Source organism: Cydia amplana, chromosome 1, assembly GCF_948474715.1.
Source record: "Cydia amplana chromosome 1, ilCydAmpl1.1, whole genome shotgun sequence".
NCBI classification, from domain to species: Eukaryota; Metazoa; Arthropoda; class Insecta; order Lepidoptera; family Tortricidae; genus Cydia; species Cydia amplana.
In genome coordinates, this window is record NC_086069.1 from 12,996,491 (window position 1) to 13,009,786 (window position 13,296).

At 38.3% G+C, this 13,296-nt stretch overlaps 1 protein-coding gene across 1 annotated transcript; it reads right to left on the minus strand.

The window, feature by feature from the left end:
• Positions 1 to 294: 294 nt before the first annotated feature.
• On the minus strand, positions 295 to 12,230 carry LOC134647947 (uncharacterized). The gene is made up of 3 exons (XM_063502336.1): positions 11,758 to 12,230; positions 2,898 to 2,976; positions 295 to 2,417 (listed from the first exon to the last, which is right to left on the minus strand). The coding sequence occupies exons 1-3, from the start codon at positions 11,783 to 11,785 to the stop codon at positions 461 to 463; spliced, it is 2,064 nt and encodes a 687-aa protein (XP_063358406.1). The 5' UTR covers positions 11,786 to 12,230; the 3' UTR covers positions 295 to 460.
• Between the last annotated feature and the right edge of the window lie 1,066 nt (positions 12,231 to 13,296).

Here is a 13,296-nt window from a genome sequence, read left to right on the forward strand (position 1 = left end):
CACAATTAAATAAGTAATGGACGGACGCGATCAACAACCAGCCCTCTCTAATTTCAGTAGCGAAAGTCCAAAGTTAATTTAAAATCTCACTACAGCAAGTTAAATGCACTTTAGCAGCCAGTATACAACATTCTTTGGCTATAATTAAACAATTCTCAATAACAGGAATTCGAATGTGCACTACGCCACTGACATCAAACTATTCGAATCATGAATGGCAGCTAACCGATATGATTCCAATATCATTCTAATATCGATTTAATGTCAGTGCACGTTCGAATTGGCCTGTAAGTCCTTATACTCATGTTGTGACAGGCACGGCACTTGTTTTAATTTACAGTTTTTAACACGCAAGTCAATATACTGTTCTCAACAATTATCAAGACAGGCACAGCACAAAACGCGGACACTTAACGAGGAACCTTCATAGTCTGGAAAAGCAATCTAATATACTAGGTATTTACCCCCACTCACTGGCAGGGCCTTCTGAAAGGGACGGCTGCGGGTTCACAGCTTCACCTGTCCTCTCATCCAACTCGCCTGGCAAATAATCTTTCCAACTCCTAAACAGATATCTCGTAAATTTCCGGAGTTGTCTGAACTTGCAATAAGTGGCACCTTCCGCTGACTGCAGTTGCTGGGTTTGAATCAAAAAACCTTTTTCCTTAAAGGTTTGCTCCAGCTTCTCCCTCTGTAGACTTTTCCGGGATTTTCTCTTCCTCTTACTCAAGTCTTCTTTACTGGGCGCAGTTGCCGGAGCCTCAATTTTAGGCTGACTTGAAACGGAGGCTTCGGCTAACTGAGCTCGACCCTGATTGGAGTCTCTATGTAAATAATCATATCCCTTATTCCCTTTGTTGCCTGTTCCACTGTAGTATCTGAAATTCCCTCCAGAATCTACGGAAAGCATCTTCTTTTCTTGTAAGGAGGGTTTTGATCCCCCAGTAAATTTAAATTTGCAGATGCTGACTTCTGTAGTTGGCGTCGTGGAATTAGTCTTGGTTGGCACTGGAGGAATGAATATCGCCGACCTTTTCCGCTTGACCGGCGCCTGCACTGGTACGGGATTTGGGGATGACCTCTTCATCTTAACCAAATCAGGGTTTTTAGATTCCTCTGTTTTCTTTATTACGTTAGGGTCTAGTAACTCTGAAATTTGTTTTAGAACTAATTTATTCTTGTTATCTTCTACCGGTGGCGAAGGTTCCGTAGATATGCTTTCGTTCACACTACTCGGAGTAGATAACCTCTCTTGTTCTTCAGGTGAGAACGGTAGCTGGCCCGACGCAGCTAGCCTCTGATAGTAGAGGAGTTGCGTCTGTAAGGCTAAAGGATGCATGTATATGCCCGCGTTAGGCCAGTACACGTAGCCGGGGAACTTTCCGTCCCCATCGGGACTCGCCGTTGATTGAGCAGGTTCCGATAGCGTCGGGGATACGTTCCGGTTTAGCCGTGACAGGTCGGGTGAACTGCTAGCTGTAGCAGGAAGATTTGTATTCCTTTGAATTACAGATATGGCGTTGGGCTGTTCTTTATCCTCAATTATTTCAGTTTCCGGTTCAGTCTTTACTTCAGGTAGGGACATATAAATATTGCCGAATTTCTTTTGAATTTGAATCTTAAGCTCGTGCAGATCTCTTATGCATAGATTGAGAGGCTCCTGGTCGCTGTGTAAGGGACCGGCGATAGTGACGGGAGCTTCGGGCATCGGTTCGTCCGGGCTGGTGAAATGTGGCGGCGTCAGAGTTTCTAATCTCTTCCTATTTTCCTGTGACAGCTTCCTTTCCAACAAGTTTGAGATTATTTTATTCTGTAAGTCGGTTTTGGATGTACTTAATCCGTCACTTCGTAGCGGCGGACACAAGCTAAGCTGATTTCTCTCCACCTGAGGCGGAGGTTGTCCGGGTACAACAGTCCCGTAGTTTTCATAAATGAGATGGCAAATGTCTGCCTTCTTGGGTTTGCGGCCTCTTCTAGGCTTGGAATTATTTAACGTCATTTCCCCCATGTACGGCAGATCTTCGTAAGTGACAATCTTACTAGGAGCGATGGCCGGATTTTTCTTCTTCTCGTCCTTTTTAGGTGCTTTAGCCATGTTTGGTACAGTTAAAGTCCCTGTCTCATTCTGAATGCCCGCTAACCTTTGCGCCCATATTTTGAAGGTCTCGTTTGTGATGTTATTGAGATCAACAGGTTCCGCTTTAGGTTTCTCCGGTTTCTTGGTTTTATTGCCTTTTTGAAGGCTCTGCTCGTAGTGGTCAAGGTACTCTTGCGGCAGGGCCTGGTGGTGGAACTTGAGCTTCCATCGGTTCTTCTGGCGGCTGCGGTGCTTGGGCTTGGGCTGCTCAGCCTTGTCCGCGCGCGCTTTACTCGCTGACAGTAGCTGCTGCCGGAGTAACTCCTTATTTTCTGATGTCCTGGAAAAAGTTTTAATTACACTTAGGTAGGTACATATGGTAGACATAAAGAGATCAAACACATCAGAGGCCCTACCGCGAGTAACGAAAATCAAAATTTCTTCATCTGCCTCTCTATCGCTCGAAAATGCCAGAGAGAAAGAGACACGGATAACGAAATTTCGATTTTCGTGTTTGGCGGCGGCAGGTGCAGATTCAGAGTGTCTAGCCAAGATGCCAATCGTTAGCTCCGCAGAAAACAATACGGTAATCTCTCTCTATCACTCTTCCATATTAGTGCGACAGAGACAGTTGCGTGTCGTTCCCTACGAAGCGTAAACGATTGGCATCTTGGCTACGCACCCATATATGTAGTTGTCGGCCGAGACATTTCTTACTCTACTGCTCTATGTTTGTAATATATATTGTTATAAAGTTATCTGGTAAGTAAGTAATATGCCTTCAGGCAATGTTGATGTTATTTAGTACATATTTGCCTACCTGTTGGCGGGATGAAGCGGCGCAGGCGGCGCGAGCGGCGCGGGACACACGTCAGCGCACGCCACGCGGCGCATCACTTCTGGAACAACAATTAGACGACATTCAAATTTTATAAATAATTCTAATTAAGTCATAGGGTTAAATATAAACTTCTCAAAGGGTAGATACAATCTACTTACATTTTGATTCAAATTTAGTCCCTACAAATATAAACCATTATATTTTGTATAAGTATACCAGTACTTCTATTATAGTCTGATAAAAAGAGTTTAATTACATTAAAAGCTGCATAGAACTGCATTCCACAATTTTTTTTTTTAAAGAATTAAGGTTTTTATCATTTAATAAAATTGAAATTAAGATATTTAATAATACTTAAGGCTTTTAACCTTTCGGTTGCGAGTCTAAAATCTTGGGTGTAGGTATGCCTTTCGGCGACCCACGCTGTAGGCATACCTACTTACTCGTAGAGTAGACAAAAGTCGTCGAAAAAAATGCAAAAATGGGATTAAAGTTAGACCAAGATAAGTCTGCAACTATTTTGATAGCACACGCAGTGCAAGTGTTATTTTAAACGCCAAACTCCTATGAAATTATGACACAAAATCGTTGCAGACTTATATTGGTCTAACTCTACAAAATTCCGTCAGGATCAAACACAGACGAAAGATTAACTATTTTAATTGACTAAGGCACACTTGCACCATCCCACTAACCCGGGGTTTAGCGGTTAAACCGTTAACCCAGTGTCCAATTATACTGGTAACTCCAGGTTTAACTGGTTAACCCCGGGTTAGTGGAATGGTGCAAGTGGCGCTAAGATATAAACAAACCTAACTTAAGGGGTGTCCCTTTCGCTTGATTAAAAATTCTAGAATGATTGACAGCCGTTATCTCGCAGAGCAAAAGAGGTAAAAAGAAGTAAGTTCTCGCTAGGTAACCCGAGCGCGCCCGAAATACGCGCGCCGCGAAAGGCGCGTCCCGAAATAAAGGATGATACCAATTTCGCAACGCTTGCGCAAATAGACTCTCCTTTTACGGCAACTATTATACTCCAGTTACTGGGATCGCCTTGGCTAGGGTCTCTGGCTCCTTTTCTAAAATGAGTACGGAAATACGAGAGAACCTGACTGATATAAGGAGATCAGGGTCTGATCTCATATCCTATGTAATCACTTGGTCCCTATGCCCTGACTTATCCAGACGAGTGCCAAACGAAATAGGTAAGTACTTACTGGATTTGGGGCTTGTAATTAGATTGCAATGCGTTGTCATTTTCATTTGCAATTTTCAAGTACCTATTAGGTACACGGTACTAGCTGAGTAGTTCAAACTTGTGAAGCTTGAACTGAACTTCAGCATCTAAGTAGGTCATCTATTCGCCAGGTGCGAAGTCGGTGGAGGGGGAAGTGGCGCTGATCGTCACAGACACAGGTAATCTTATGGAATGTCCGCCATTAGTACTTAGCGGCAGCCGCTTGAACTAATTTTACTCCATAAGATTTAACGTAGAAAGTCTGCCAAAATGAGGGCAGCACCAGTCGTGCACCTAGCGAATAATCATCTTGCACCTATGGCTCATTAATCGCCTAAGTTAAGTAGGTATTCGAATCTAAAAGCCATTGCACTTTTACATTTCAAATAAGCTGAAGGCGCTTGCTTACTTAATGCTTAAATGGTTAATAAATATATATAAAACACTTAGCTTACATTATCAAAAAAACAAACATAGGTACCTAACTAAAGTATAGATATGAAAGATCAGTCAATAATATTCTACCAAAGTCCATTGAGAACTCACCGACAGCTGGGCTATGGGCCGCTAATAGAGCGCCATAGTAAACACCAATGAGTCATGCGTACGCCGGTATTATTTACACATCGCTATATATAAACGAAGATGGCTTACTATTATGCTCATACGCATCTAATAAGTTCAAAAAAATACATTAAATAAAATAGAGAAAAATAAGAAAAGTTTGTAATAGGTAGGTATTGCAAAATCAAAAATACCTATTCCATTTTCTAGCCATTATAATACACATAAGGTAAAGGGCCCCTGTTTCGGCAGGTTAAGGCTCTTGAGAGTTTGTATATTACTAAGCAATTTTTTAAAATATTACTAAGCATATCAATACCTTGAAAGCTTTTGAGTAAGTTATATTAGTTCTTTGTTAATAATTTAATGTATAAACTATAGGGTTTTACTTGAAACTTTTTTTTATATGAATTTTTTCGTGAACCTCTTATTTGGCTCCCATTTCGTGATACAAATTTAGCTCAGCTCCTAAGTTCGTGAATTCGTGTCCCCTGTTTCGGAATAAAGTTTTCTTAGAGTAATTGGTGATAATTTGCTGATAATAATTTTAAATATTTAACAGTCTTAACTACTTACGAGTAATTGTAAGGTCAAATTAATAATAATATTAAAAAAAATTTTTTAAATTGAGAGCTATAAAGTTTTTTGTACTCGTCGTCTTTAATGGTTGAATTAAGACTTCGTAAACCATATGGGTACTTTAATACTTGATTAAAAGCCGAACTATATAAATAAAAAAATAAATAAAAAATTAAAATATAAAAAATATATAAAAAAAAATTACTATCTTATACGTTAAATATAAACATACTTACACAAAAATATATCAAATAAATTGAATTATAAATAAATTTGTGCTAGTAGTTAATATCAGATTATACGTGGAAAATTTAAACTCGGGTCACATTCAAACTCGTTTTATGAGAATTCTAGTGAAAAAAACATATACCGAATTTAGCTCATACGAAACTTCATGAAATACATTAATTATTTTCTAATTTTTTTTTTTTATTATCTTCGTTGTTCTATTTAAAAACAAGCACTCAAAATGTATCTAGAAAATCCTTGATTCGTTAGTGGCACGAAATAGGAGACACACGAAAAATAAAATGACCGCTATTTCGTGAGTCGATTTATTGCAATTTTAAGGTATTTCTATGCATATATTCAATATTTTTTCTTATCAAATCAATTAATAAGGAACCCACAGAAACACTCCCAAAAACTTTTATTCGAATGGGTTTAGCTTTTCCTTCCTATAAGCTTAACAAGTGAGAGCGCGCACCTTACGCCTACAAAAAGTGCACGCATACAACACAGCTGTTCGCGGCCGTCTGATAGTTTCGACCGTCGTATTACTCTCAGTTTAATCACTAAAATATTGGTTATTATTTTATTGAAGAGATTAAATAATACAGATTTTTTTCATATGTATAATTTAAATAAAAAATACTTGAATTCCTTATTATTTGCGCCAGAAACAAAACTAACGAAATAACGTACTAACACGAACTTGGGGCCCTTTACCTTACCCAGCGAAATCCAACCATCAATTCTGTGAAATCCAAGTTGCATTATATGTTGAAAAGGTATGTGAATTTCTTGATTTGTGAAAAATAAAAAACCACCGCGGTATTCGAAATACAATTAAGATACGTTCTAGAGAAGAGAATGATACAATATGTACTAGATACCTAGCTGGTAGTTTAGATTTCAACTAGATATCTTTTGCAGCTCAATTCGGGCAACCAATGTCACTTTTACGTTAAATTATCGTATTACGATCGTTTCAAAATCGTTTTGTGATCTAAGAATACATAACGAGACATTTAAGACATTGTGGAAATCGTTCAAGAGTATCTCCAGAATCGCAGAAATGTCAAATTTGACAGGCTAGATCTTAAAAATATCGTTGTCGTATCTTGGTGATGTCTAATAGATGTCAAGTTCAAAATCCGAATCGGGCCCGCAGTTCTTCTTTGTGCTTCGGATCATGAACTACAGGTGAACTCTAGTATTGCACTAGTACCTAACCTGCCGCAAGGTGGGCGTATTAGAAACACATGGAACTATTTGGGATTTATACACAATACATGCCCACCGCCCAGTGGATGCGTGCTGGGCTGGGCCCATAACCTGATAAGTATACCTACCTATGTCGTTATAGGAAAATACCTATGGAATATTACCTACTTAACGAATCCATATTATGGGCTAAGCATTGACAATTCATAATTTTCAAACTTGATTCTATATACGCATTTACACGGTTAGCTACTAAACAAGAAATGTATTTGCCGTTACAATGCACATATAAGTCAAGTCTGGTCAAGCAGATCTTGTCAGTAGAAAAAGGCGGCAAAAGATCTTGTCAGTAGAAAATTTGAATTTCGCGCCTTTTTCTACTGACAAGATTTGCTTGACCATCTATATCTAACAGTTGTAACTAACGAGAAACGAGCATCCCAAATTACACTTCCGCTAGATGCCCTAAAATAGAATGGAGTAGCTATTAATTATTTATTAATTAGTTTACTAATTGGGCGGCATGGCCAATTGCAATGTGTTACGTAAACTGTTAACTTCAAACGGCTTCATTCTGTTTGTCGTAATCCAATTCCAGTTCAATTTAATTATCAGTGCCGGTGACATATCAGGTGCAGGCGCCAACCAATAGGTATAAATAAACTCTCAATTGAATACCCGTCATAAAATCTTTTGAGTTTATTTATGGAACTATGTTTAAGGCGATTATACATCATGGGTATTACACCATTCAAGGCATATTCAAATTTTTGAGAGCTTAGGTATGCAATAATATAAAATTGCGACTACCTATATATGCATATTCTACTAACGTTAAAACCTTAATTTAAGTAACAAATGATTTTGTTTTTTATACCTAAACCTCCTTATAAATGATTTATTCATTTGGTAAATAAACGAGCTAAAGTTAATCCAAACTAAATTGTAAATTAATCTCGGGTGCATATTCTTATCAAATCAGCTGTCCAACGTATAACATCACATCTTAGGGCCGAGACGGACTGGAAACCGACTGCAATTTGTTTGGGAATTGCACGCCAACTGCAAAGCTCCCATACAAGTTGCAGTCCACCTGTACCTGCCGGCCCTTAGATGTGTGTAAAGGGGTCCACTGATTAACAGTCCGCCGGACGATATCGGCCTGTCAGTTAGAACAAAAAGTTGACAGTTCCGAACAACTGGCCCCTTTAGGTACTAATGTTACTATAGCACATTACACATGCGGGCAACCCAGCCGTGACGTCACGAGACGCAGTCTGGCGAACAGCCAAGTGTACCACGTCACGGGTGCGCCCGTCACGGGAGATTTAACCTTATACCCGTTACGTAAGACACATTTTAATTAGGGCATTTTACGGATGTAAACACGGCTATATGGGTAAAAGGAGTGGATATTTTGGGTTTATTGTATCTTGGAAACTTGTGAAAGTATGCCGGGAAAACGCGTGCCAGTACCTACTCGTACTTTTGTATGTTCATTTCAAATTATTGTTTCGTGGCTGAGGAAATATACTAGTCTGTCAACTGGGTCACAATTTGTTTTAGTCAATTTAAAAATAACTAACTTGTAGTGATCATTTTGACAGTTGTAATAAAGGTGTAGAGTTAATTGGACTATGCTTACATCCATGGCATTATTGGCATTTGCAATCAAAAAGTGTATAAAATGTCATTAATTGTGTTTCTTAATACGATAACAAATATTATATTTCTAGCAGGCAGGTACCTATACCTATTATTTTTTCAGAGGTATATTGTAGAGGTACAAGCTCACGCTCAACTCAATGCATGCGCAAAGTTGTTGTTTACTGCATTGTGGATGCAAATATGAGATGACACATATTTTGGCAACTGACACAAATCCAAAACAAAGCGTATACGGTTTTATTTTCTTATAAATTATACATGAATGTTAATATTGGCCGTATTAGGAGCATTGAAGAATGAATCATGAGCGCGTAGGAGCAATATTAATGGTGTCTTACAAAGCGAAACGCCCTGTAAGGATGTGTAACATTATGTTGGCATAATCTTATTAACATTATGCTTGTATTATTGCTTTTCATATTATGCTCTAATATGTTTTAACCACAATGTTTTATGGTTTAGTTAGTTAGCTTAAGTAAGAGCATAAATATGGGTATTCTATTTTGGTATAGCGTAGTTACCTATACCTACCAAATCATTGACCCGTAATGTTTATAGCAGACGACTCGTTACAATATCCATGTGAATAAAAATATCAAATAAATACCCACTCTGGCGGAGGCGGGCTGCTTGGAGGAAAATTGGAGAGGCGTATGCCCAACAGTGGACCCATACTCGCTGACGAAGAAGTAAAAGTTTTTTATTGTGACCTAACACGTACTTGCATATATTCACCTTGCAAACTATGGCTAAGGTATAGACTCTACTTTTCACTTTACATACGAGCAAATTTAATCATACCTAATAACACAGTAATTCCTCATTGTTAGCTGTATTTCAAATCAGGGAAGAAAAATATTATTGGTAGTAATAGTGATGTTCCGTTGGAAATTTTCCCTTCTCGGAATCAATGTCAAGTTCGATTAAAGTCCCATTCTGCCTTTACCGTTGGTTGATAACTTCTTACAATCTAGGCCTGACAGTTAGTACGTTACAAGAAACTATGCCAGCTCCAATTTGTTTATTTAGCGTCTCCCGACTAACGAGACAGAGCCACCAACATGTGGCTAGATCTAGCGATTACAAGCCGTATGTCAATGGGGTAACAACCACGATCATCGATACCTTGGTGAATGTAGTTGGCAAATAAACATAGCGGCTCTTTACCCTTATGTGAGAGGTGTCAAATGTTCACTGACCAAATAGCAAACCGCATTCTATTTGTTTTGAGCATTGGCAAATCCTTTATGGAAACAGTTTCTTCATAGTACCTATGTACTGTTATAAGACTTATAAGCTTAATAAGTTAGTAATGCCTACATGTGTTACATTAAATAAGTGTTACAACTTCGAGATGAGTAACAAATATAATTTAAATTAATTTCAACCATTGCTTTGCTTGAATTTGCACGCAAATTTTGAAAATATATCATTCTAAAATAAGAATAAATAATTTATAGTAATTATCTGACTCTACTTTTGCTAACGATGGCCTCGGTCTTCTTTTGTCTACCAGTATACCATAGGTTACAGGCTATGTTAAGTACCTAAGTATATAAATATAATATACCTAGGTAACTAAAACCACATAAATAGGCGTTTTAGTTAACAAAATAAAATGTTCCCTCTATAGCGCAATACCCCCTAAACAGTAATTAATAACAGATTATTAAATTATACAGCGGGATCTAATCGCGTATCTAAGTTTTAAGATTTACCTCCGACGTTTCGAGGACGGCGTTGTCCCCGTGGTCTCGGAGAAGACTGGCTTAAGTTGACATCAGTGTTAATTAATAACAGGTTACGTATGTAAAACAATAACTCTATCTAAAGACTAAAGTCTGAGTCTAATTTTCTAAAAAAAATTGTGCCGATACCCTCAACCACTGAATATACGAGGTTCGTGTTGTGAAGGTTTCAAGGAATTGTATACACCCCAATACAATTGTTTACTTACATGTATTGTATGAATTATCCATAGATTGTATACTGTTGTGTTAGTAATTAAATACACGATTGTTTTGACAGCTGACGTGGTAGTATGCACCTGAGTCAGTAGGCGTGATCAGCGATGCAGGACATGACTCCGCCGTCATAAACTATAACCAAGGTCATGTACCGTCATATACTAACATTACTGACCAATACAAAGCTATTGAAACACATGCAGGTAGTGTTAATGGTTCATTGCAAAATACAAGTATATAGGTAGATAGTTATGTAAGTATTAGGTGTAATCATTTTTATCTAACGCATATAGATAATCATCTTTAAAGTCGTGATTTTATAGTATCCGTACCCGTTTTTGTACAAGTTTATAGATGGTCCAGCAGATCTTGTCAGTAGAAAAAGGCGGCAAATTTGAAAAATGTAGGCGCGAAGGGATATCGTCCTACAGAAAATTTGAATTTCGCGCCTTTTTCTACTGACAAGATTTGTTTGACCATCTATAGATATGAAAACAGTTTATTAAAATTATTTTTTGTCATATACCTATATAATAAGTAATAACGATAATAACTATTCCGGAGACTGATTCTGTTTTTTTATTTTTTGTTCTGAAAGTGATGGATTTGACCTGTCAAATTGTCATCGTTAACAGCTGACAGAACAAATAGAACTCCCGGTTTAGGTTGTAGAAAAACCAATTAGTCTACTTTAATAATTTTAAGGCATCTCTTGTGTTAAATATCTTACATAATGTTACAGTAATTAAATTCCTTAACATTTATGTTAACTGATAATAATACATAGTTAATTGCACATATGTAAGTCGCTAACACCAAAATAAATAATAATCATAATTTTGGAAGGTTATAACTATTATGTAAGTGAATAAAAACCATTAGGTACATTAATTAAGTACTTAGTTAGAAACGAAGGTGAGAACCAGGCGAAGACGCGCGTCGGTCGGTGCAACCATCGCGAGACCAAACAGGAGGTGAAATTGTACACGAACACGATCAAATTACATTACTTACCTACCTTGTGTACTAAGTATATACCCCTAACTTTACAAAGCATGATAATATTGATAATGCCTCGCACACAAACAATTAAAATAATACTGCTCTGCATTGATAAAGTATGTTTTTATTGCGATAAACTAGATAACGGTGACTAGGTTAGCCGGACTGGATTTTAGCCAATTCCTGTTATATATATAGAGAAAATAACAAAAATGAATCTTAAAACTTAGTCTGTTAAATTACGAAGATAATTTAATAACAAGCATTTATTTCAATGTTATTGTGTTTATGATTTTTTAAATTAATTTACTGAATGGCGATGATTGATTAAGCAATTCAATCTGCGTCACACAAAAAAACAAGTGCTTAAAATATTCACCTCCGCCTTCGGGCAGCATTTGTGACATCCAAATCCAGTTAGAATGCACTATCACACAGCATCGCACTCGCGGCGCCCGCGCTCCGACTGCGCGCGGCGAGGTTATGCAAAAGCGCGTCGTTATCAACAGCCGGAGGTCGGCACTCTAATCTAAATACAGACATCTCGGCCCGAACCAAAATCACTCGTATTACTTTCAGTTTTCATGCGAACATACGGCCTAAAATTAGAGACGGCTCGCTACGAAAATAAATGCGTTTTTACGTGTTTTTCGTGGATGCGGCCGCTTGCCAGCGCGGCGGGGGTAACTCGAGATTCGTGCCGTATTTGGCAGGCGCGCACGGTTTTGGGTATTTAGTTTCTTGCGCTGAATTTAGCGCTTCCGCTGCGCGTACGATGCGCGCGGCGCGCATGCGGGCGCGTACAGACTGCCGCCTTATATGGCACTATAGCCAATTCACGGAAGCGGTTCCGCTATGCTCCTTGATTCAGCATCAACTGACAATACATACGAGTATAGTATTTACAAAACTTCCCTAAATTAACCATGACTATATTATTTATTATTACAGAAGACATCATTAATATAATAATTTATGATTGAAACTATAACAAGGGAAAAAAGTGCATGGCGAATGAATTCCATTCATAATGTGTCCATGCGATTTTGCATCGCGCTGTACCTTGAAATCTACCCTATATTTCTGGGAAATTTTCTATGTGGCAAATGCATTTATTATAATACGAATGATTATGAATGTATTTCCCGTACATGGAACAAAGGCGTTTCGGACATTTGGGAGGCGTGCGCGGGGCCGAAGCCTACACGTAGAGTCCGTTAAAATCTAAGGGACTAGGAGGAGCTACTGACCTTGCTCGTGTCCTGGGACGCACGCAAAGTAGCCCGCCATGTTATAGGAGGGAATATTGACAGTTATTGGACTTTAAAATATAGTGGGCTCTAAGGTATAGGCTGAGGTCGCTGGGGGTAAAGGTAATTCACTGTAGCTGTACTTTAAAGATATAATTACCTACTTATGTTTCCACATCTATCATTGTCTATTCTGGATGGCCTGCTAAGACAAGCCAGAGGAGTCAGAGGGGCTACCGCGAAAACCGAATTTCGCAATTGCGGGGATCTTTCTCTTTTACTCCAATGAAGGCGTAATTTGCGGAATTCGGTTTTCTCGATAGCCCCTCAGATCTGCATATTAAACATGCCATATCGATACAAGGTACAAAAATAAATGAACTACCATTAAAAGCACAATTAGCACAACCACCCATTTGCACCATAATCTGGCATTATCTCAGCATATCTCGAGCTATCTCGCTCGCCGAGATAAGGTAAATGCGCTTTAATTGCAACCGCCTTATGCAAATTAACATTCATAGTGAATAGGCGTCTTTACATAGTGGATGAGATGTCCAGCAGGTGTGTACTTGTTAGTTTCAATTTTATTCTAATCAGGAAGGCCATCTTCATTCTGTTAACGGACGTTTTGAGGAAGACAAATATAATTTAAGACTTGTACTTAA

Coding starts and splice junctions, on each gene's coding strand:
- LOC134647947 (XM_063502336.1), bottom strand. CDS start 11,785: ATGTCACAAATGCTGCCCGAAGGCGGAG. Junction 2,977..11,757: donor AATGCTGCCCGAAGGCGGAG/GTGAATATTTTA, acceptor TTGTTGTTCCAG/AAGTGATGCGCCGCGTGGCG. Junction 2,418..2,897: donor CCGCTTCATCCCGCCAACAG/GTAGGCAAATAT, acceptor AACTTTTTCCAG/GACATCAGAAAATAAGGAGT.